Below are 26,023 nucleotides of genomic sequence, written 5' to 3'. Positions count from 1 at the left end.
ATTCCTCCCGAGTCAGAACATTCAAGCGTGACCATTCCCCAGACGGTGCCCAACGCATTCATCATGTAGTTATACACCCATCCCCTCTCCCCAGCCCCCACCTCAGTCTGATACCCAATTGGTGTTATTCCCAAATGTGCACTTAGGTGATGATCAGGGAAATCAATTTGCTGGTGAGTACATGTGGTGCTTGTTTTTCCATTCTTGGGATACTTCACTTAATAGAATGGGTTCCAACTCTATCCAGGAGAACAAAAGGGACTCCATATCACTGTTATTTCTTATAGCTGAGTAATACTCCATGGTATACATATACCACAATTTACTAATCCACCCATGAATTGATGGGCATTTGGGTTGTTTCCACATCTTTGCAATTGTGAATTGTGCTGCTATAAACATTTGGGTACAGGTGTCTTTTTTGTAGAATGACTTTTGTTCCTCTGGGTAGATGCCCAATAATGGGATTGCTGGATCGAATGGTAGATAAATAAATGAATGGGACCTGATTAAATTAAAAAGCTTCTGCACAGCCAAAGAAACAGTCACGAGAATAAACAGACAACCTACAGAATGGGAAAAAATCTTCACATACTACACATCAGATAAAGGATTGATAACAAGAATCTATTTAGAACTCAGGAAAATCAGTAAGAAAAAATCAAACAACCCTATCAAAAAGTGGGCAAACGACATGAATAGAAATTTTTCAAAAGAAGATATAAGAATGGCTAACAAACATATGAAAAAATTCTCAACATCCCTAATCATCAGGGAAATGCAAATCAAAACCACAATGAGATATCACTTAACCCCAGTGAGAATGGCCTTTATCAAAAAATCCCAAAACAACACATGTTGGCATGGATGCGGAGAGACAGGAACACTCATACACTGCTGGTGGGACTGCAAACTAGTGCAACCCCTGTGGAATGCATTATGGAGATACCTTAAACAGATTCAAGAATACAGTCTTAAAAGTAGCATTTTTCTCCCATTCTCCACCCTCAAAATATTAGGGTTCCATGGTTAATAGCAAAGATATTTTGTAGATGTTGTTCAGATCACTGATGCCCTGTCAAATAATACTAACATTAAAATTCACAGTTTCTTTTAGATTTAATTCTCTAGAATATAAATTTTTTTCCCGCTTGGAGGCCCCTTAGTTCTAGCTTGTCACTCATTAGCTGAGTGACATGGAGCAAGTCACTTAATACCATTAAACTTTAATCCTTTCATCTGTAAAACATAACATCCTTGTCTGGTACAGGATCATGATGAGATTCCAAAGGTAGTTTTTAAAAACTACATGTCCTTTTATAAATGTGAGATTATTTTAATATTTAATAATAATTCAGGCTGTCTGAGACAAATTGGCCAAGGCTGCTTATTTAATAATTATTTACAAGTTGCCATTCACTTTAACATACCTGTAACTTAGCAAAGAAGGAACTGTCACATGCTAAAAGCCATGAAATAACAATGCAAGCGTCCACCAACCTGGCCATTTGCTTGTACGCTTCTTCTGCTACTGCAAAGATATGTGGATCCATATCACCCATGTTCTGACCACTGTACGCATTAATTATATCTTCTCCATAAATAGGTAGCTGTTCATAGGGATTTATAGCTACTAGGACTATACCTGGGGGAGTGGGATAGGTAGACAAGAAAGAAAAAGAAGTCAACGATATCCTAATAGGCATATCAAACTTGGTAAAATGAGACTCACAGTTAAAACAAAACTTCACTTCAGTTTAGTTACTATTAAACTAATAAATTATTCAAGGATCAAAATGTACTATAGACTTTGCCTCTGAACCCATTATACATAGTCCTAACTAAAACACCATTTAAAAACTGGACTAGGTTGTTCAAAATAATGTAGCAATTTTATAAGAACTTTAAATATTTTCATTATATTTAATCAAAAAATTCCACTTCTAGAAATTTATTCAAATGAAATAATCAAAAATTCACACAAAGGGTTTTTTTTACAAAGATATTTATCTTAATGTCATTTCTAACAGTGAAAATGGAAACAAAATATCTAATACAAGGAGAGTAGGTGATATATTTTGTTACATCCATATGACAGATTATTGTGCTACCACCACAAATCATGTTTTTAAAGATTACTAAATGTCATAGGAAAACATGATACAAAACTATATATAAACTTTGATTCCAATTTTATATGTACTTATACCCTCTTACACATACACATAGAAAGGATATTAGTCAACAAAATACTGGTTATTTTTCAGTGGTGAATTACATTGTAATTTTTTTCCCTTTTTTATACTTTTCTGTGTTTCCTAAAAATATTTAGGTAGGTATGTATTAATTTAATTAGGTAATTCACTCAACAAATATTTATTCAGCTCCAACTATGTTTCAAGTCTTTTATAAGTGCTAGGTTTACAACAGTAAACCAAAAAAGACAAATGGAGCTTATATTCACACAACTAACAAGATAAGTAAGAAAAAAATATATATAAGTATAATCATAGGTTAAATAGGATAAGGAAAGAGGAGAATAGGGAAGGAAGATAGTAAGAAGGAGAAGGAGGTGTTTATAATTTAGATCAGACAGCCAGGCAAGACTTTACTGAGAAGGTAACATATGTGCAAGAAAAAAATAAATTGAAAAAAAAAAAAAAAGAAAAAGAGAAATCAAAGAAAAATGAAAATTGAGAAAATGAAACATTCTGTTAATGGGGAACAAGAAGAGTTCATATGAAGTATGTAAAGGATGTAAATTCTTTTAAGAAGAAAATGTGGCTGCTCTTGTCCAAAACAGAAGAGTAATGAAGAAATGACAAACACTGAGTAGGGTGCGCCAAGCAAATGAACTTAAATGAAAATGAGTGGAAATCCAGACCTGATCTTTGGAGGAAAAACCAATTAGTGAAAGAAAAATAAAAAGTCAGTGAAAAAAAAAAAAAAAGAGCCAGAGAAGAAGGAGAAAATAAGGATAAGAACAAACTGAGAAACAGAAAGGAACACAAACTTATATACACATGCACACGCTTCATTTCTAAAAGCAATAAAGAGCATCATGAGCTGGGCGGCTGGGAGCTAATACTGCAATGAGCAGGGGCCCAGGCAAGCAGGAACAAGCAAGATGAACTACCACAATTCAAGTCAGTCCCGTGTTGCTAAAGTAATTGAGAAAAAGACAACACTAAACTTCCTGAACCTGCTCCTAAGGAAAGTCCTTGGACATCTACTCTTCATCTAGTGGTTTTTATAAGATATGAAAATAAATGGTGAATTTAGTACTAAATCTGACATATGACTTCTGTGGGAGAAAAAAAATCCAAAAATAGGCCCAGTTCTTTTTATTTTGAGCAAAGTTATGTAAGTTCACAAGTGGGTTTATTCAGCATAAAATGCAACTTGGCTAATCAATACTGGTAAATCTTTTTGATAACTCTGAAGTAATTTTGTCTCTAAGAGAAAATTCAACCACAGCCTACTTTTCCCATGCACAATATTTACATGGCTATCTATGTTCATTAGAGGAAAGAGTTCACAGTCCACTCGGAAAACAAAGCATACTTACCACAATATGTATAAATAAGTTTGGAATCAATAAAGCGGACTCTGAGATTATGGAGCACAGCAGGCTCATGAAGATAGCTAAGGGCTGTGAGGTCATTTTCACCGACAAGTATGTCAGGGTTTCGTAAGTGAGGCAGCTCCTTGGTCTTTGGATCTAGACGGTATTCCAAATCCTGAAAATGCATAAAATACAGCATCTAGATGAATCATGGCAAGGAACATGAAACAGGCCCATGCACTTTGTTTATTTCCTATTCCTGATTTGCTTCTCAGCCATTACATGTGTTCTTTTACTAGCACATTCCAATATCACAGAAACTGATGGAAATGTAAACAATATGGAGAGCCTTCTTTTTCATTAGACATATTAACAAATTTTGCTAATATAGTTTGAGAAGTCACAGCCTAGACCTTTTTTGCCCAGTTACTGGATTATAGGTTTTTAATCTTTAAATGAGCTTCCCCCTCCACCTCTTTTTACCTATGGTAAGTAACAGACAATATAAAAGAGTGGTCAAGAACTTGGCTCTAGGGTCCAATCAACTTGGGTTCAAAGGCTAACACTGGTACTTACGTTTTATGTGGTTTTGTGTATGTTATTTAACCCAAATCCCTCATTCGTAAAACGGGTTCTCAGGTTTGTGGTAAAAATTAAATGATGCAATGCCTGGCATGTGGTAACTAGTTAGAAACTCCTGAACCATGAGAGACCAAAGAATCCCCTGAAATTATGTGTAACACTTTGTGTATAAGTGCATGTGTGTATAAATGTGCATATATGTATATACATGTATATATATGTATACTTTTGGGGGAAAGACAGTTCATAGTTTTCATTAGGTTTTAACAAGATGCCTAGTACCAAAAGTTAAGAAGTACTATTCACTTTAAAGTCATGAAGAGTATGGCTTTATGGCAAAGTCAAACATGGAAATTGTCACTCAACTATGTATTAAGGACAAATAACATAAGACAAGTGAAAAGGAAAAAAAAATGCAATTTAATTGTAGAGAAAGACAAAATGGTTTGTAAAAAGACAGTTTTGTTAATATTAAAGATACATACATAAAGATACATAGGGGTCAAATATTCAAGTAGATTTGAATGAATTATGCTAAAGGAGAGAAAAATTTACAATCTGCCCCACAGCATTTCTCTCTGACTGCTTATTAGGGTATAATGTCCTTCCCCATGGCTGACCAGTCCTTGTATTGGCCCTGTCAATACACAACTGCCTGTTCCCTTGCTGCCCCCAGCTGAGTGCTTTACATTTTCCTCACTAAATTCTCCTTTTCTACTCATCTACTAATACAATGTTTGTCCCCTAATAACATGAAAACATAGTGTTAGATCTGAACAACAGTGAGCCCCAGGGGACATAGAATCTTTAGAAATGTCCAAAATCTTCATGGCTTAATTAGTAATGTAGCTCATCATGGGGTGTTAACGAGAAGACTATAGAATGGCAGAAAGCCAACCCAGAATTCTCTTCCTAGTCTTCATTTGTAGATGGGGTTGTTAGGTGGTGAATGTGGGAAGGAGTTGGAATTGAGATATTAGAGGAGACACTATTACAAAATGTGGGAAGATCATCTGGAACATGTTCTAGAAACATTCCAAGAAATTTCCTTCTTGGAATTAGGCTTAAAATGGATATAACTTGCTCCTGTGAAATCCCTGGAAATTATCAAATAAATGTATTCTTCTAATATTACAAAAGCCATGTTTTCTCTATTTTATTCTAGGACCCTCAGTGACTATAGCTCCTAAAAGGAAAATGATTATTGAATACTTGGTGAATTTTATAATATTTATTCTTCTTGTTCATCTTCTACTCCTAGACTTTTATTAAATATATCATTCTATTTCTGGATTTTTTAAGAATTAAGGATTAATAAAATTAAATATCGACATTGTACTCTGGTTGGTGAATTTGTTTCTCATGGGGTTTAGACTAGCAATTCTAAAGTAACTTTACATGTATGACACATAAGTAATATATTGTAGATAACAAAGGCCAAAGAAAGAAGTTATAGTATAAATAAGCAAAGGGAGAACAATAGAATAAACCCTGTGGTATTGGACTGGAGAAAAAGGAATCACTATTAAATCATGGTTTTAAAAATATATAGATAACACATAGACACAGAAATAAGTATAGATGGGTATATATACATTACTATAGTATGCATACATACTAGTATCCATATATACATATATTTTTTTCTAGCTCTGTACACTAAGAGAGCCTAGAAGCAGCTCCGTTCCAATAGCAATGAGCACAACTAGTGCTCAGATTTGGGTTGCCAAATACCATCCTCCAATAAAATGTACCAGAGTGGGGACAGGGAAAATATAAGATGTATCTTATGGTATCAGAAAGTAAGGAAGTTCTGTATTAAAAAAGGAAAAGAATAGAAGAAAAAGATGGGGGCTTGTCAAAAAGGCAAAGAAACTAATCTAAGAGAGCTCTCAATGAACAAAGCTGGAATAATTTGAGTAATAAAATAAATAATGATAGTAGTAAAGAATAAAAGAAATACCCATGAGCCCATAATAAAATAAATAACTGAATCAATAAATAAATGGTGGAGGAAGTAACAATACTTCCATATAAGAATTCCAATTAATAAATGTAGAAGGGGGGAATGAGGGATAAAAAAAATTACCTATGGGGTACAATGTATACTATGTGGGTAGTGGGTACACCAAAAGCCCAGACTCCACCACTCTACAATATACACATGTAACAGAATTCAACTTGTATCCCTTAAATCTATTAAAATTTAAAATAAATAAATCAATGGATGAATGAATGTAGAAAGAAGTAAGGAAATAGGGAATCACCATTAGAATACCACAGTGATCAAGACCTGGTAATGAACACTAAGATTAGTGGGCAAAGTTTAAGGAGAAACAAGATACATACATGCCTCAAAATATCTCCCTTCCAAACAGTGACATTCATTAATTACAAAGGGAAAAATAGTAACTTTACAATGCATAACATGGCAGACATCACCTTAACCAGTGATCATGGTTAATATGACCAGTAATGAGACATAATGACATCACAGACCCTTTGATATGATGTACTGAGATGATCACATCACTTCTATGGCACTCTTCCCCAAAAGTGATAACTTTAACCTAACCATGAGGAAACAGCTGCTGGGACTTTCTACAAAATACTTGAACAGTACTTTTCAAAACTTCCATGGTTATGAAAGACAAAGAAAGACTGAGAAACTGCCACAAATTGGAGGAGACTAAGGAGATAAGACAATTAAAATGCAACCTGTGACCCAAGATTGAAACAAAAAGAGGCATTAGTAGAAAAACTGGTGAAATCCTAATAAAGTCTGTAGTTCATTAATTGTCTGTTACCAATGGTAATGTCCTATTTTGATTATTGTATATTGGTTGCGTAATAGGTTAAAATTAGGGGAAGCTGGGTAAATGGTATATGGGAACTCTATTATCTATGCAACTCTTTTGTAAGTCTAAAACTATTGCAAAATAGTTTCTGAAAACTAAGCATGACTATCTGTCAGATGTATATCTTGAAACCATTCACTTTTTAGACCATCTGCAAAAATCTAACTGGTCAAATAGAATAAGCACTCATCTTAGAGTCAAATATTCTACATTCAAATCCCACTTCAAATTCCAAAAGTCACTTCCTGGCTGCCTGACCTTGGGCAAAACTACTTAATGTCTCTGAGCCTTGGCTTCCTTATTTGGAAAACAGTGATTATTTTCTCAAATGAGAAAATACAGTCCTAAGTGCCTAACGTTGTGCCTAATACAGAACAGATGACCAATAAATGTTGAATAAGTTAATTCCTTAGTTTGGCATTCAAAGCCCTCCTAATTTGGCCTAATTCTTCCCTGCCTTTTTCCCAACCAGTCTCCACCCCTCAGTTTTGCTCTCCTGAAATCCAACCTCCATGCTGCTACCAATGAATCTTCTTTAAAACCTGCATCATTCCTCTTTTTAAAAACAGTATAACTCCCCTCAGTATACCAGATAAGTCCAAGAGTTTTATCATTAGATGTGAATCTAAACCTGATTCTAAACCATAATAAATTCATAGGCCAAAATAAAAGATTTTTAAAGTATCTGCTAATTTCACTAATCTATGTCATTGATAACTCTATTAGGACAGGAAATTGAGTTTGCCATTTTTATCAATTTAGTGAGTAAAAATTTTAGATTAGTTCAAAATTTAACTTCTAATGAGGCTTCAGTAAGTCAAAGTAAACTTACACTTTTGAACTCCCTTCACTTTAGGCCAATGACAATAAATGAAAGTGAAATTCTTACTTTTCCTTCCTCAAGGTGAAGCAGGAGGACTTTATCTCCTGGTTTATAATCTTTAAGCAGTTCTGCTGACTTCCAAACTTCCTCAGGATCAGGTATCCAAACCCTGGCAAACTACAAGACAAAAAGAAAAAAATTCAAACTAGCAAATTAATTATTTTACAATGATATATAAAACATATTAAGACCTTATTTATAATTAAATAATTTATGAAGAAAAATCTAGACCAATCTGAAATTTACTTTTTTAAATAGTACATGAAAAGTATTTTAGCCCCAGTAGTCCCACCATTCCCAAAATATATAAAAAGTGTGTTCTGAAAAAATAGCTACAATTAAAGCTTGACTTTGCTTTACATAATAAATGCCACCTGAAAATGTAATTTTAGATAAAAGTATACATATAAATTCCATCACTGAAGCTCCAGCATAGTGGCTCTGCCAGTTTCAGCAGCACAGCCATCTTTTCACGGCAGGATTTACAATTCAAATTTTTTATTGTAGTTTTTACCCTGTGCTCTGCAAAGCTTTGTTGCTTTCCCAGATATCCCTCAGGAACCGTTATGATAGGGAGAGGAGTAAGCCTGTGGCTTAGAGCCAGAGCTGTTTTACATACTAAGTGTCTGGAATTTTCTTTGAAGAAGGAGTTCCGCTGATAATGAAAAATGGAAAAAACACTGCTGTTTAGAATTTGGCTTCCATTATTCTATAAAGATGAGTAGCAAATGGTAAAAATGGTACATCTGGCCAGCAATAAGCTTGGTTCCTGCGGCCTCAATACCATGAAAGAGGCATGGTAATCCTCAGGGATTCCTAAAACAGCATATCTTTAGCCTTAACGAGACATTCTCTGAACTTAAGCCAGATGATTAAGCGGCCAATTTTGAAGAAAACGAACAAAATATGTTAACCTGCATGAATCCTTCAAATACCACATTGAAGAAGTGTTTTATGATTGCTTGGACTCTCCAGGAAGAAATCTCCCTTTAAAACGTGTACAGTAAACGTTAATGTCCATTTTCATGAACAAGTCACATATGAAACTAGGACATGCTAGATTCAGTTGGCAAAGGGAAAACATAATCACAGCTGATACGAGCCAGATTGAACTGGGCCTATCACCTGTATTTGTATCCTCATTTCATGTACATTCACCTCTAGATTTCATTGTTAATAATGACTAGGGTACTAATTTACTTGGAGCAACAAGCTTAAGGAATATTTGGATTTGAGTATTTTAAATATGGGGCTACTTCTGGTGAACTGTGATAATATAATGGATATTCTAAGCACTGGGCACAAAGAAGTTCTGGAAGCTTGTAAAAAGGCCATTCCCAAATAAAAGAGAAATTTATATGACCTAGTGATGGATTTATAGATGACAGAAAGAGAGCAAAAAGAAAGTGGGTGAAGAAAAGTAGAGGAAAATCTGATATTCAAGAGAATTTATTTATTTATTTATTTATTTATTTATTTATTTTTTGAGACAGAGTCTCACTCTTTTGCTCTGGCTAGAGTGCTGTGGTGTCAGCCTAGCTCACAGCAACCTCAAACTCCTGGACTCAAGCAATCCTTCTGCCTCAGCCTCCCGAGTAGCTGGGACTACAGGCATGTGCTACCACGCCCGGCTAATTTTGTCTATGTATTTTTAGTTGTCCAGCTAATTTCTTTCTATTTTTTTAGTAGAGATGGGGTCTCGCTCTTGCTCAGGCTGGTCTCGAACTCTTGACCTCGAGCGATCCATCCGCCTCAGCCTCCCAGAGTGCTAGGATTACAAGCGTGAGCCACTGCGCCCAGGCAAGAGAATTTAAATTAAATGTCTTCTGTAAGAAAAACATGTTAGCATGCAACTGCCTGGATAGTAGGTTAACCTCTTTACTGACAAAGATTTTCAAGTATTCCTATTGGGAAGCTGCTACAGAATAGCACAATAGTTTTCAAACTACTGGATTTCATGGCTGATAAAAAAAAAAAAAAAGTTTGGGGATGACATAGGGTTATTGACTTTTAGTTTTGTCAAGTAAGATTATAAAACCAGTAAGTTTTAACAGTACTTACAAACAAGTAAAGGGAAGGAAATGACCTCACGCTCACCAGATGCAAGATATTTAAGTACCAGTCTACAATGTAATATCACTATCATTTTATATAATAAAATAGTGGGAAAATAGCAATTATAGTAAATTACAAATCTCTTACTATGGTCTACAAGGGTCCTCATGACTTGTCCTTTCCTACCACTATCTACCTTTTTTCTTTTTCTTTTCTTTTTGTGATCTCGCTGTTTTTTTGAGATCTTGCTGGGTAGAGTGCAGTGGCATCATCATAGCTCACTGCAACCTCAAACTCCTGGGCTCAAGCGATCCTCCTGTCTCAGACACCCAAGTAGCTGGGACTACAGATGCACACCACCACACCCAGCTAATTTTTCTATTTTTTAGTAGAGATGGAGTCTCGCTCTTGCTCAGGCTGGTTTCAAATTCCTGAGCTCAAGCAAGCCTCCCGCTTTGGCCTCTCAGAGTGTTAGGATTACAGGTGTAAGCCAGCATGTCCAGCCCCTGTCTACCTCTTTATTCAGAAACACAGGCTTGTTCATGTCTCTAGAGCCTTTGCTAATCCCTCTGTAATATAATGTGCTTCTCCCAGATTTTCATATGTCTGCTTCTTTCTCATTATTTAGAATTTAGCACAAAGGAAAACCTCTTCAGAGAGGCCTTCCGAGATCTTTCTAGCTGAAGTCCCCCCCAACTACCATTACCATTCTCTATTTTCTTTAGACCTCTTATTACTATCTGAAATTACTTGCTGTTATGTTATTGTTTACTTATTTATTGTCTCTCTTCCTCATTAAAACATAAGCTCCATGTATGTTTGTTGTTCAACACTAAATGCAGTACTTGACATACAGCTGGCACTTAGTAAGAATTTGTTGAAAGAATCTCAGAATAAAAGATTTCTCCTTAAATTGAATATAAGTAGTATGATTAAAAATTTACCTGTTATAGTTTTCTTTAATTATTATAGACATATACAAACTTTTTATCTGAATGGTTTGCAGAGGAAAGAGTATTGAACTAGGCTATGGGTTCTTTTTTTAATTTTAAAACATTAAGGTAGCATAAATGTTTTTGTTAAATAGATACATTGTGTAATGCTTAAGTCAAAGCTTTCACCAGAAGAGTGCTCATTGGACCCCATAGGTAAGTTTTTATCCCTCACTCTCTCCCATCCTCTCCCCTTCTTGGTTTCCAGTGTCCTTTACATCTCTTTGTGCCCATTGTTTAGCTCCCAATTATTAGACAGTACATGTGGTGTTTGTTTTTCCATTCCTGAGATACTTCGCTTAGGATAACAGTCTCCAGTTCCATCCAAGTTGCTGCAAAAGACATTATTTCATTTCTTTTTATGGCTGAATAGTACTCCATGGTATATATATACCACATATTCTTAATGCAGTCAAGAATTGTTGTGTACTTAGGTTGAATCCACATCTTTGCAATTGCGAACTGTGGTGTAATAAACATTCAAGTGCAGGTATCTTTTTAATAAAATGGCTTCTTTTCCTTTGGGTAGATACCCAGTAGTAAGATTGCGAGAGATCAAATGGTAAGTCTACATTTATTTCTTTGAGAAATCTCTATATTGTTTTCTGTAGAGGTCGTACTAATTTGCAGTCCCAAAAACAGTGTAAAAATGTTCCTTCCTCTGCATCCATACCAGCATCTATTATTTTTTGACTTAATAATAATGGCCATTCTGACAAGGGTAAGGTGGTATCTCATTATGGTTTCAGTTTGCATTTTCCTGATGATTAGTGATGTTAAGGATTTTTTCATATGTTTGTTGGCCACTTGTCTATCTTCTTTGGAAAAACTTCTGTTCATGTCTTTTGCCCACCTTTTGAAAGGTTGTTCGTTTTATTCTTACCGATTTGCTTGAGTTCTTTATAGATTCTGGACATTAGCCCTTTATTGGATGTATAGTTTGTAAACATTTTCTCCCATTCTGTAGGTTGCCTATTTACTTTGTTGATTTTTCCTTCACTATGCAGAAGGTTTTTGTTTGTCTGTTTGTTTGTTTTTGAGACAGGGTCTCTGTTGCCTGCGCTACAGTGCTGAGGCATCAGCCTAGCTCACAGCAACCTCAAACTCCTGGGCTCAAGAAATCCTTCTGCCTCATCCTCCAGAGTAGCTGGAACTACAGGCGTGCACCACTATGCCAGGCTACTTTTTTCTATATATTTTTAGTTGTCCAGCTAATTTCTATTTTTAGTAGAGACGAGGTCTCACTCTTGCTCAGGCTGGTCTCGAACTCCTGAGCTCAAACAATCCTCGGCCTTCCAGAGTGCTAGCATTACAGGTATGAGCCACCACGACCAGCAGCAGAAGCTTTTTAATTTAATTAAGTCCCATTTATTTATTTCTGTTGTTGTATTTGCCTTTTGGGTCTTGGTCATAAATTCTTTGCCTAGGCTGATGTCTATCAGAGTTTTTCTTATATTTTCTTCTACAATTTTTATGGTTCATGTCTTACATTTAAGTTTTTATCCATCTTGAATTAATTTTTGAATATAACGAGAGATAGGGGTCCTGTTTCATTCTTTTGCATATGGCTATCCAGTTTTCCCAACACCATTTATTGAATAGGGCTTCCTTTTCCCAGCTCATGTTGTCTGCTTTGTTGAAGATCAGTTTGTCGTAGGTAGATGGTTTTATTTTTGGGTTCTTTATTCTGTTCCATTGACCTATGTCTCCACTTTTATACCAGTACCATACTGCTTTGGTTACTATAGCCTTGTAGTATAATTTAAAGTCAGATAAAGTGATGCCTCCAGATTTATTCCTTTTACTTATGTTGCTTTGGCTATCTGGGCTCTTTCTGGTTCGAAATGGAGCACAGAATTATTTTTTCTAGATCTCTGAAATACGATGTTGGTATTTTCCTGGAGATTGCTTTGAATCTGTAAATCACTTTGGGCAGTATGGACATTTCAATGATGTTGATTCTACCAATCCATGAGCATAAGACATTTTTTCATTTGTTTGTGTTATCTATGATTTCTTTCGTCAGTGTTTTGTAGCTCTCCCTGTAGTTCTTTTTTAACTCCTTGACTAAGGATATTCCTAGGTATTTTATTTCCTTTGGTAGCTACTGTAAATGGTGTGGAGTCCTTGACTTGACTCTGAGCTTGACTTTTATTAGTGTACAGAAATGTTACTGATTTGTGTACACTGATTTTACAACTTGAGACTTTACTGAATTTATTTATTGACTCTAGGAGTCTTTTGGTGGAGTCTTTAGGGTTTTCTAGATATAAGATCATATTGTCAGAAAACAGGAATAGTTTGATCTCCTCTTTCCCAATTTGGATACCCTTTACTTCTTTCTCTTGCCGGATTGGTCTGGCTAGGACTTCCAGTACTATGTTAAATAGAAGTGGTGACAGTGGGCATCCTTATCTTGTTGCAGTTCTCAGGGGGAATGCTTTCAACTTTTCCCCATTCAGTATGATGTTGGCTGCGGGTTTGTCATAATATGGCTTGTATAATTTGGAGGTATGTTCCTTCTATGCCTAGTTTCTTGAGGGTTTTTATCATGAAAGGGTACTGGATTTTATGGAGTTTTTTCTGCATCTACTAAGATGATCATATGGTCTTTGTTTTTGCTTCTGTTTATGTGATGAATCACATTTATTGATTTACATATGTTAGACCACCCTTGCATCCCTAGGATTAAACCCAATTGATCATGGTGAATTACTTTTTTGATGTGCTGTTGAATTCAGTTTGCTAGTATTTTGTTGAGGATTTCTGCATCCATGTTCATAAGGGATATTAGTCTGTAGTTTTCTTTTTTTGTTGTATCCTTTCCTGGCTTTGGTATCAAGGTGATACTGGCTTCTTAGAATGGATTAAGGAAGATACCCTCCTTCTTTATGTTATGGAATAATTTCAGTAGGATAGGCACCTGTTTTTTGTAGGTCTGGTAGAATTTGACTGTGAATCCATCTGGTCCAGGGCTTTTATTTGTTGGGAGATTTGCTTCAATCTTCCTCCCCATAATTGGTCTACCAGGATTTCTATTTCTTCCTGATTCAGGCCTGGCAGGTTGTGTGTTTCCAGAAATTTATCCATTTCCTCTACATTTTCTAGTTTGTGTGCATAGAAGTTTTCATAGTCTTCACAGATAATATTTTGTATTTCTGTGGTATCAGTTGTAATGTCTCCTTTTTCATTTCTGATTGAGCTTATTTGAGTCTTCTCTCTTTTATTTCTGGTTAATCTGGCTAGAGGTCTATCAATTTTGTTTATCTTTTCAAAGAACCAACTTTCTGTTTCATTTATCCTATGTATTATTTTTTGGCTTCCATTTTGTTTAGTTGTGTTTGGAGCTTTGTTGTTTCTTTTCTTCTGCTGGCTTTGGGTTTGGTTTGTTCTTCTTTTTCTAGTTCCTTGAGATGTGCCATTAGGTTGTTAATTTGTGAACTTTCTGCCTTTTTGATGTAGCCATTTAAGACTATGAACTTTCCCCTTAGGACTGCTTTTGCTGTATCCCATAGATGTTGATAGCTTGTGTTCCCTTTTTCATTCAGTTTGAGGAATCACTTGATTTACATCTTAATTTCATTATTCACCCAAGGGTCATTCAGTAGCAGGTTGTTTAACTTCTAAGACTTTGTGTAGATTTGAGTGTTTCTCTTGGAATTGATTTCTAGTTGTATTCCATTGTGGTCTGATGAGACACATGGTATGATTTTGGTTTTTGTAAATTTGCTGAGACTGTTTGGTGACCTAAGATATGATCAATCTTGGAGAATGTACCAGGTGCTGATGAGAAGAATGTATATTTAGTAGTTTTGGGGTAGAATGTTCTGTAAATGTCTGGTAGGTCCATTTGTTCTAGAGTCCCCTTTTTCATTGTTTCTTTACTGATTTTCTGCTTTAACAATCTGTTCAGCTCTGTCTGTAGGGTGTTGAAGTTCCCAGTAATTATAGTGCTACTATTTATGTCTTTGCTTAGATCTAGTAGAATTTGTTTTATGAATCTAGGAGCTCCTGTGTTAGGTGCATATACATTTAGGATGGTTATATTTTCTTGTTGAATTGTTCCCTTCACAATTATATAATGACCGCCTTTATTTTTTTTTACCATTGTTGATTTAAAGTCTATTTTATCTGATATGAGAATGGCTACACCTGCTCATGTTTGGTTTCCATTTGTGTGGAATATTTTTTCCATCCCTTTACCTTGAGTCTGTGCGAGTCCTTGTGAGTTATATGCGTTTCTTGGAGATAGCATGTACTTGGGGTGTGTTTTTCATCCTTTCAGCCAGTCTATGTCTTTTAAGTGAGGCATTAATACTGTTCACATTCAGTGTTATTATTGATAAGTACAATACTGTTCTGTTCATCATGTTGGATAATACATTGTTATTTTGATTTCCCTCTTGTGCTTGTGTTTTATAAGACAAAGAAAATTAAAGTGAGCTTTAACTTCTGGGTGTTTTTACATTGGTGGGTATCCACTGTGCTGATATCTTTGCATAATGCAGTTCTCAGTACTTTCTAGAGGGCAGATTTGGGCGTGACAAATTCCTTCAGTGGTTGCTTGTCTGGAAAAGTCTTTCTCCATCATTTATGAAATTTAGTTTTGCAGGATTCAGAATTCTTGGCTGGCAGTTGTTCTGTTTAAGAAGACTAAAAGTGGGGATCCAATCCCTCTAGCTTATAAGGTCTCTGCTGAGAAGTCTGCTGCTAGCCTAATGCATTTGCCTTTGTAAGTTAGTTGTTGCTTTCATCTTGCTGCTTGTAGAATTTTCTCCTTCATCTTGACTTTGGCCAAGTTGATGACTATGTGTCTTGGAAATGTCTTATTTGCTAAGAATCTTCCTGATGTTCAATAATCATCTTGTATCTGGATATCTGAATCTCTGGAAATACCAGGGAAGATTTCCTCATTAATTCCCCCAAATATATTTTCCATGCTTTTTGCTTTTTCTTCTTCTCCTTCAGTAATATCTATAATTTGTATATTGGTTCACTTCACGTAGTCTCATATTTCTCTGAGTGATTGTTCATTCTTATTCTGCATCTTTGAATGACTGAGTTAGTTCAAGAGCCTTGTCTTCAAGCTCTGAGATTCTTTCCTCTGCTTGGTCTAGTCTGCTGATGAAGCCTTCTGCTGTATTTTGAAACTCTCTAAATGACTCTTTCATTTCTTTAAGTTGTGTTATAGCCTTTCTTATGTTGTCTAATTGTTTAGAGACTTTTTCATTTTTTTCATTGATGTCCTGGAATATTTTTTTGGCTTTTTTGTGTTGATTTTCAACTTTCTCTTCAATCCCTCTCATCTTATTTGCCATTCATATTCTGAATTCCATTTCTGACATTTCAGCAATTTCCTTTTGGTTGAGGTCCATTGCTGTAGATCCACTGTGATCCCTTGGGGGTGTCAAACTAGCTTGTTTTTTCATGTTACCAGAGTTCTTTTGCTGGTTTCTTCTCATCTGAAACCTCGTCTCTCAGCTCAGGGCAGACAGACTTGCAGTGTACCTGTTCTCCTTTGCTGGGAACTCTTCTACTCTACAATTCAAATGAGAAAGAGAGGTCTCTAGATGGCACATTTGTGACATCCTCTAAAAGACACAGCAGGGAGAGAGGCAGATACACTAAGATCCTGTAATACAGCTCTTCTGTGTTGTTCTGTTCCCTTGTGATTGTCACAGTCCAAGCCATGCTGTATGATCTTTGTGTAGAGTGATGGGTTGTTCCCAAGGTGGCTGTTGGAAGCTTGGGTTGGAGGGTGGGCAAGTCCCTGTCCATGGAAGCTGGCACTGCGGGAGACTGCTCTGCCTAGGTCTCCTCCCGGCGCTGAGAGTGGCAGCAGAGTGAGGCTATCTAGGCAGTGGTTGTGGGTGTCAGGGCTGCAGGCATTCACTCCAATCAGGTCCAAGGGCAATGGCAGCTTGAGGCTAGCAGGTCCCTGGTAGAGCACTCGACCACTGGGGCAGGTCCCACCTGGCAATCAGGGGGAGTCAGGGTGGCGGGGCCGCACCTTTTGGCAACAGCATTAGAGCTTCAGGGGCAGGGCCTCAGAGCCTAACAGTAGTAGGAGAGCCTCAGAGTCAGGGCTGCAGGGCCAAGGAGCAGCGTGAGAACCATGGGGGCAGAACTGTGGGGCTGGGAGGCAGCTTGGGGGTCTTGAGGATGGGGCCACAGAGCCAGGCCACTGGACAGCCAGGGTTCTCCTCCTGCAAGGTCCTGTACCGGCAATCATTATAGGGCTTTTCAGGTGGCATCGGTGGGGCTTGTTCTGCTCAGATCCCCCGTGGGGGAGAAGGGTGCTCAGCTCCCAGTCATGGAGTATACAAGAGTATCTGCTTTCCCTGCTCCCTCCCTGGCCCAGCTGGGGTGATGCAGAGGCAGCTGTGGCAAAGCAGAGCCTGTAAAGACCTGGGGCTCGACCTGAGAGCTCAGAATGGCGTTAGTTGCAGTAACCCAGGAATGGAAGCCACCAGGTCCCTGCTGTGCTCACTCTCTGATATAATGTTACTGCACAAACTCCAGCTAGCTCCCTGATCAGTCTGGAGGTCTGTGGTGGTGTTGGGTTTCCCCTCAGAGCTCAGGCCACAGTGCCCACGGGGGGAGCATGGAGACCCAAGGCTCTTTCCTCCTACCCTTCCCCAAGGGGTGGATGCTTCCCCCAGGTACCTTCTGGTTTTGCTGAGAAGATTGCCCTGTCAACTTCTCCTTCACTCTTAATGTCTTCTGCCACTTCTTCGATGATTCATAGTGCTCTCTCCAAGAAGGCCCACCTACAGGTAGGAATCCACCTGCAACTTTCAATCCTCTCCTTGAGAGTATTGTGGGTGGGCTGTTTCTAGTCCACCATCTTGCCCCTCCCCCAAGGCTACAGGTTCTAATCCAAGCCTGCCATGTTGGCCTTTGCCTTTACTTCAAGCAACTGTAAAATGGGGATCAATCACAAAGGGTTATACACATAGAAACTTCATGAAAGGCATAAACCAATGCATGAATACAGGGTGGGATTGTTACTAAGTATTTTTTCCATAGGAAGTGATTCCTAATGTCATACATCAAATATGTTACTGAAATTTGTTTTTTAACTTTTTCCCCCGGTACACAGTATATAACCTGAGTAATATCTGTACATATTACCAAAATCTTATTCAATAAATATTTTTATGTACCAACTGTTCCCACTCTGAAGCTCACTTTATAAAGTCAGTATTTTTTTTAACTTTCTCTGGAAGTGTTTGCTAGTTCCAGAAAAGATATATAAATATGTATGCGGTTCAGAGTCATGGAATGACCTACTACCTTTATTGATGAAAGTACAAAAAGGAAGATGTGCCCAAGAGAGTTTGCAGAAGCATGACTAACATGCACCTAAACATAAGGTGACTTTAAATCTAGAAAGAAGTGCCTTTGTGTCAGTAGACTTGAAGCCAGCTCAGATTTCCACAAGTATTTTTCAATGAGTATTACTTTGCCAAAGGCTAGATGTCCAAGAGATAGATGTCAACAACACTTATAGATAAGCAGAGGGAGGCTAAGGCCCTCACATTCACCAGAGGCAAGATATTTAAACATCAAATACCACCCTGATAATCAACTTCTCCTTTGCCTTATCTCTTGGGAAAGCATCCAAGGAGAAATAGTTCAGAAACCATTGTATTATTAACATTGCCTTTTTGTGGTTCTTTTTCTTCTTAATCAATGAGATCAGCAACTATACCACAGTTGGGTCAACTGGGGGTATACACTTTTGGTGCTGAAACAAAGGGAGCTCTCAACCTGACATGCCTCTTCCTACTGCCTTTGTCACTTCCAACTCTACCTCCCACTCATCCTCCAGGCCCCAATGAAAATAGACATGGCAGCCCTGAGGAATAAGACTAAACTTGTCTAGTCACGTGCAGTGTGAAGGCTGGGGGAAGGAAGGCAAGAAGATAAGACCCCTAGATCACATGAGAAACCTAGAAATGGGACACCGCAGCGAGTCAGGCAGGAATCAGACACAGGAGTGGACACTTGCTCACTAAGTCTGCTGAGGGGCCTCCTGGTGAAACAGAAACAGTTTGGAAAAGATAACCCTGGCCAAAATTAATCAAACTGGACACAGCTCTCAGCAAGACAAGGGAAGGACCCCTGTCATGTAACTCAGTCCTGTCATGATTAGCTAATGTCAGACCTTCTTGCAATGCTCCCATTCCCCCTTTTCACTCATACTACTCTGGCTTTAGTCCCTCATTATCTTGTAAAAGTCCCTCAGATATCTCAACTGTGATACCTGAGATAATTAAGATACCTTAGTTATTTACAGATCTATCTGCCTCCCCTGCCAGACTATATACTCTGTCAAAACCATCTTTGAATCCCCTCGGAGGTTGGCCAAGTTCCTTGCTCACAGTTGGTGGGCAGCACATATATGTTGATTTTATTTAAGACTGAGATAGGGCAAGGGAAGGAAAAGAGATGAGAAAATCTGGATGAAAGGCAAACTACAGGTTTAGCTCAAGATTCTCCATGAGGCCACAGGAGGGTTTAAGGCCACCAATCATGATTGAGATGGGGCATGAATCAGAGAGATTCATGAAGTAATAGACAAGGAAAGAGTAAACAATGATGTAGGAACTGGTAGCAGAAAGAAAAACAAGGGCTTGGGAATTAGGTTACTGTGATTAAAGTAAAAAAAAAATGCCATAGGAAAGGAACAAATGTGAAAAAAATTTAAAATAGGTAAAATTAAGATGTAAACATATATCAAAGATTTGTGACAATTCAAATGAACCAGCTGATTAGATACGAGAGTAAAAACAAAATAGAGATGGGCTAAATTTTATAATCATTAAATCTGAGAAAATAATGTTAGCACAGATTTAAGTTGCATAATAGTTTGCAAGTAAAATAAAAGCCATCTGTCCTTCCACAGTACAATTTAACGAGGCTTGGCTGGCAGTGATGAGGTAATTCTGACAGAGTGTAATGGAAGAGCGCTAGAAAGGTGGGTTTCAGGAACATGCTTGCACTGGTACACATCAGAGGGCCACTGAACAGTGTTGCTGGCTCACCCAGCATGGCCTTCCCACCTTCTAGGGGGTTACACCCGTCCCTGCATGTTTAAGCAGACACCAGTCATCTTTCTTTTAGCATCCTAGCACAATGACAACACTGAAAAGGTCCTTGATTAATGCAGATGACTCACTGGAAGTTTTGCTAACTTGCATTTTGTCAGCCCAGGAACCCTGAGGTGTGGGCACCAAAAGCAGTTGCTTCTGATGCCTCAGACACTTTGAGAACAAGACTGACATCACTAACAGAGTAAACTGACTGGCCCTCAAAACCCAAAGAATCTGACCCTCGTGGTTCTCTCTTCTCCTCCAAACCCCGCGTATTAATACATTACTTGCTTTTCGTATAGCACATGTGCACATCTTTCCTAGCTTTCCTATTGAATTGTAAGCAGCTTGGCAACTTGGAATCTGCCATGGTTCGTTTTTGATATCCCATTGCGAATGTTTGCAAAAATGAATGCTTTATGTGAGAATTCTAACAAGCTCATTATACAAACTATGTGTCCCTCTGAGCTACGAACTGAAGCAGGAGAGAAATTTTGAATCATCATCAACACGCCTTCCTCTGAAACCTGACATTAACGTCAATATTCCATATGATTCTAAGTAATCCATCTAGCCCTTATGGCATGTTTTTGGTGAAAAAATTTAGGAACTACTATTGTAAAAGCAAAGTAAAGGAAACAAAAATTATTATAGAAACTAGGAAATCTAGAAAATTATCTCTATTAGTAATTGTATGTATTTTTAAACTTATTGTGAAATGTCATAATACACGAGAATATGTAAACACACACACAACAGATATTTGTTGATTGAAAGAATGATATAATGAACTCTCATATACTCATCACTTAGGTTCAGAAACAGAACATTACTAATACTACTGAAACCCCTCAATGGAACATATTCTTAAACATTTCATTCTCCCCAACTTTTCACTCACCACTTTTGTTGTACCCTAAACCACACTGCCTCACATTTTTATACCTTTGCGTTAGCTAGTTCCTGCATCTGGAGCACAATCTCTTCCCTTTTGGGCCAGCAGACTCCTATTTATCCTTGACAGCTATGTTTAAGTGCCACCTCCTCTAAGAAGCCTTTCCTGATTTATCATTTGGCCCTCCATTCTCAATGTCTCTGTTACCTCATCCTGCTAGAATCCTTATCCCACTAAATGATGAGCTTGAGAGCCTATCTCCAGAAACTGTGAGCTCCTTGAGAGGAGGGCTACATGTCTTTCTCACCTTTGTCTCTTCAGAGCTTAACACAGGGCCTGCCCGTAATAATTTCTCAAAAAGCTTTTGTTTTATGAATGTTCTTGGCCTTCAAGAGGGTAGACTAAGAGAATTATTGGTCTTGCCAAACCCTCCCAAGATCTTCTGAAAAAGCTCTGTAATTTCCAGAAATAGAGAAAGATGCACAAAGCATTAGACATTTCATTTATGTAGGAAATGTTGTGAAAGCAGGAAGAAGAGTCAGGCGTGTAGGGAGCAGAGAAGTAAGGAAACAAACCCACAATTTTATCCCTTCATGATTCATGTGTTTAGGGTGGAAGCTACCCCTGACCTGCAGAACAGAGATCCAGTCCCACACCGAACCCTACTACAAATTTCTCACTCAGAAGGCAAAGAAATGTGGCTACCACCACCTCCACCAGCTATCTCCTGGAGCAGCAAAGGGTGGGGGTGGAATAGGTGGGAAAAAAGGAAAGCCAGAGGGTTTGGAGCAGGGTTAGAGGTCACACTAAAATGGAGGGGAAGAGAGGAAAAGGGGTGGGGAGTGCTGAACACATGATACATTCCGGGTAGGGTGGAGAAGTGAAGAGCGGAAGCGTTTGTGCCCCTGCTGCAGCCTCACAGAAAGGCCACTGATGAGCGGCACTGCTCAGGCAGCTCTGCATGACAGGACTTACCAAGGTTTGTAAGGGATGACAGCTAACATTTATCAAGCACCTTCTGTGTGCTGGTAGAGGTCCAGGTGTTATAGATACAAATTTCATTCAAATCATCACAATAACCCCACTACTAACTCATTTTAACAAAATACTGAGGCCTAAGACCTTCAACATGGAAGAGATGGAGTTCAGTATTTCTAAAAGCCATACATCCTTTCTGCTCCACCACACTCCCCCTTGTTAAAACAGTAGATTTCATTATAGAGAAAATCCCTTCCCCCATCCCGAAATTGTTCTTCTTGGTATCATAATGGAAACAGCTATTAAGTTGTTCCATGTCATCAGGTGAATCTCAAGAATGTCTCATCTAGGGTGCAGTGTCTCACACCTATAATCCTAGCACTCTGGGAGGCCGAGGTGGGAGGATAGCTTTAGGCCAGGAGTTCAAGACCAGCCCGAGCAAGAGCGAGACATCATCTCTACAAAAAATAGAGAAATTAACCAGGCATGGTGGTGCACGCCTGTAGTCTCAGCTACTTCGGAGGCTGAGGCAGGAGGATCACTTGAGCCCAGGACTTTGAGGTTGCAGTGAGCTATGATGATGCCACTGCACTCTAGCCTGGGCAACAGAGAGAGAGTCTGTCAAAAAAAAAAAAAAAAACAAAAGAATGTCTCATCTAAAGCAACAAGTCAAAGCCACGCCAATCAGCCTGGCATTCACCCTGCAGTATTCCAAGGGCCTCTGAATGCAGAATGGCAGAATGGGGCTTTGCCAAAAATGAAGTTAGTGAATAACAAAAAAAACCAATCTGAGGGTACTGAAGACTAAAATTTTTATAAATGAATGATCTCAAGGTCATGAACTTCTATAAATGAACAAAATGATAGGGTTGATTTAAGATTTTTAATTTTCTGGTAACTCTGGAAGTTACCTTGCATGTACCGTGAAGTATGTATGGTTTAAAAGTAAATCAAATTCAAGTCAGCTTCCACCAGTCATTGCAATTATTTTAAATTTATGAAGAAAACAAGAACTTGCAAATTACTGGATATGTTTTGTCACCATTAAGTAGCAAAAGTTAAATAATCTTATTTCTCTAGAATTTTACATGAGATGGCAGAGCTTTGGAATTTATATTTTAGACATTGTAGTTCTTTAATATTCCTGTAAAGATTATTTTCAGAACTAGGTCTCACTTTATAAGAATCTTAATATACACATCAAGAAAAATTACTATTTCCATCTATCATTGACTAGTAGTATTTGAGGATAAATTACAAAATTCTAAATAAGTAAAATAATCAAAGGTAAAACAGAATCACCAACAAGGAAAGGAACCATACTGATCCTCTTCATCAGTTTGATTGTTCATCACTTTGTTTGATTAGGATGAAGAAAAGTCCTAACTTTCCTTTCCTTCCCTTAATTCTTGCAATATGTTTTATAATTGTTATTATTAAAGAAGTCTCTCATTCAACAAAAAGTCTGAGAGAGGTTAAATAACTTGCCCCTGTCACTCAGCTAATAAATGACAGAAGCAGGATTCAAACCCAGGATGATCTTTGCCTTAAAAATACTCAGGACATATAAGGAAGAGTAAGAAAAACACAATCCCATCGAATTACTTTCTCTTGATCGTAAGCAAAGTTGCCCAATTAAGCAAAATAACTCACACTTCCCTACCAGTTTCAACACTTGCTTCCAATTTAGAGAAAAGTATAAAAACGGGGTCATGTTAAATATATAAAGGCCTCTGTATATAGATGTCTTCCCCTTACATAGAATATCTATCACCCTGACAAATGAATTAGTGATGAAAGAGGTCACGGGTAATTTTCCTATTTTAAGTAAAATGTCTAAACATGGTATGTTTTAAGGAATCATGGAATTAAACATCAAAGAACACATATGTGACAACATAGAAGAGGTGCTCAAAACAGTGCCTGGCAAATCACAGACAGGCACTAGTATGTAGTTCTCTTCCATTTATAACAGGCTTTGTGTTGCTCCCCAGCTTTGGGAACAGACATTTCTAGGTCTGTTGCTAACTTGGAGCACATTCATTACCAGTCTTTCATGATCTGGCCCCTGCCTACTTGTTTCAGTTTCATCCCTCACCTCTCCTGGCCTTGTGCTCAACCCTCTAACAACTCAAAACAGCTGGTTCCTCTATACCTCTCTTTTACTCACATTGTCCACAAACCCTTTCCCTATCCTCATCACCCATATAATGCCTACGTGTCCTTTAAGGGCCCACCTTTCAGCAGCATTTGACCACTAACCTTGGCAACCTACCTGGAACACTCTGCCTGGCTTCTAAGACACCCCATTCTCACGGTTCCTCCTACCTCTTTTTTTTTTTTTTTTTTTTTTGAGACAGAGTCTCACTCTGTTGCCCTGGGCTAGAGTGCCTTGGCGTCAGCCCAGCTCACAGCAACCTCAAATTTCTGGGCTTAAGCAATCCTTCTGCCTTAGCCTCCTGAGTATCTGGGACTATAGGCATGCGCCACCATGCCCAGCTAATTTTTTCTATATATTTTTAGTTGTCCAGATAATTTCTTTCTAGTTTTTAGTAGAGACAGGGGTCTCACTCTTGCTCAGGGTGGTCTCGAACTCCTAACCTCGAGCGATCCTCCCGCCTCGGCCTCCCAGAGTGCTAGGATTACAGGCGTGAGCCACCATGCCCAGCCCCTCCTACCTCTTGAATTACTCTTTTTCAGTTTCCTGTGCCAGCCCTGCCTTCTCCATCCAACCTGTAAATGTTAGAGTTGCCCAGACCTCCAAGCTAAGTCTCTTTTCTCTTTTAATATGGTGTTAAGAATTTAGGCTTTAGGACCAGACTTTCTGGGTTTTGTTTCTTACTAGCTCTGTGGCTTTCCTGTGCCTCACCTACACAAGGGTAATAATAACACCTACTACATAGAATTGTTATGAAGATTAAATCAGTCATATATGTAAAGTACTCAGAATAGTGCTTAGCACATAGAAGGCTGTCAATAAATGTTAGCTATTCTCATTATATCAATATTATTCCTATGACTAGATAGCACTATTATTTTTTTTTTTTATGTTTTCTGGGAAGGTCTCACTATATTGCCCAAGCTAGTCTTGAACTGGGCTCAAGAGATCCTCCTGCCTCAGCCCTTGGAGAAGCTGGGATTACAGGAACATGCCAACTCACCTGATTCTATTGTTATTTTTGTATTTACAATATATACCACTCACTGTCACCAGTTTCAGTACCATTTTTTTCCCAAATTTCTATCTCTAGCCCAGACCTTTTTATTGAGCTCCAAACCCCAGATCCACATAACTGCCTAAGATCTCTATTTAGATGTCTCATAAGCATCTTAAATTCAACAAGTCCAAAACAGAACTCTTCTCTCATCTCCTTTTAAATATATCCTTCCTTGTAGCATCCCCATCTCAGTAATAGACAGGTACCCCTACTCAGCAAGTTAATTGCTCTTGGGAGAAAACTGATCCTTAGTATTACCCTCTCCTTCACCCCTATAACAAATCTATTACTAAGTCCTACCTGCAATATAGCTAGATTTGGTCCCCCTCTCTCTAGCTCCACAGCCACCACCCAAGTCCTAGCCATAATTCACACTGACGCTGGAAATAGCTATCTGTCGAGATTTCCCTCTCCCATTCTCTATTTAATATCTAGAGTGATCTTTTTGAAATGGAAAAATCTGATGATGTTTTACCCTTGCTTAAAACCTTTTAATGATCTGGGATAAAACATTCCCATAACCCCCTAGAGCCCTGCATTATTTGGCACTTGTCCTTGAGAAGATTTTGGAGAACCAACCTCATCTCATGACATTCCCTACCACCCTACTGCTTAGCCCTTCTCTCCACCCAATAAAGGGCCATCTGCACTGGTTTTCCTTTAACTGCTTAAAATAATCCACACTACCTCAAGCCGCAAGACTTTCTCTCATGCTATTTCTTAACCTGGAACCCCTAGTTCACTTGTTTTCTGACTGATTCCTGCTTATCCTTCACATTTCAAGCTTGAGTATATTACTTGGAAAGACCTTCCCTGACCTTTCCAACTAAATTAAGCTCCCCCATAGCTGGATGTGGTGGTTTACACCTGTATTCCCAGCACTTTGGGAGGCTAAGATG

At 38.1% G+C, this 26,023-nt stretch overlaps 1 protein-coding gene across 1 annotated transcript in view; it reads right to left on the bottom strand.

Annotated features, from left to right (window-relative positions):
• Positions 1 to 26,023, bottom strand: part of MYO5A (myosin VA) — a 195,255-nt gene that overhangs the window by 115,869 nt on the left and 53,363 nt on the right. The window contains exons 2-4 of the mRNA XM_069459699.1: positions 7,895 to 8,005; positions 3,569 to 3,740; positions 1,501 to 1,645 (exon numbers count right to left, since the gene is read on the bottom strand). Of these exons, the coding sequence (XP_069315800.1) occupies positions 1,501 to 1,645; positions 3,569 to 3,740; positions 7,895 to 8,005 (428 nt within the window). The remainder of the gene's footprint in view (positions 1 to 1,500; positions 1,646 to 3,568; positions 3,741 to 7,894; positions 8,006 to 26,023) is intronic.

Source organism: Eulemur rufifrons, chromosome 2 (genome assembly GCF_041146395.1).
Source record: "Eulemur rufifrons isolate Redbay chromosome 2, OSU_ERuf_1, whole genome shotgun sequence".
Classification (NCBI taxonomy): Eukaryota; Metazoa; Chordata; class Mammalia; order Primates; family Lemuridae; genus Eulemur; species Eulemur rufifrons.
Note: the sequence above shows the minus strand (reverse complement) of the source record. Positions and strands in the feature narration are given on the sequence as shown.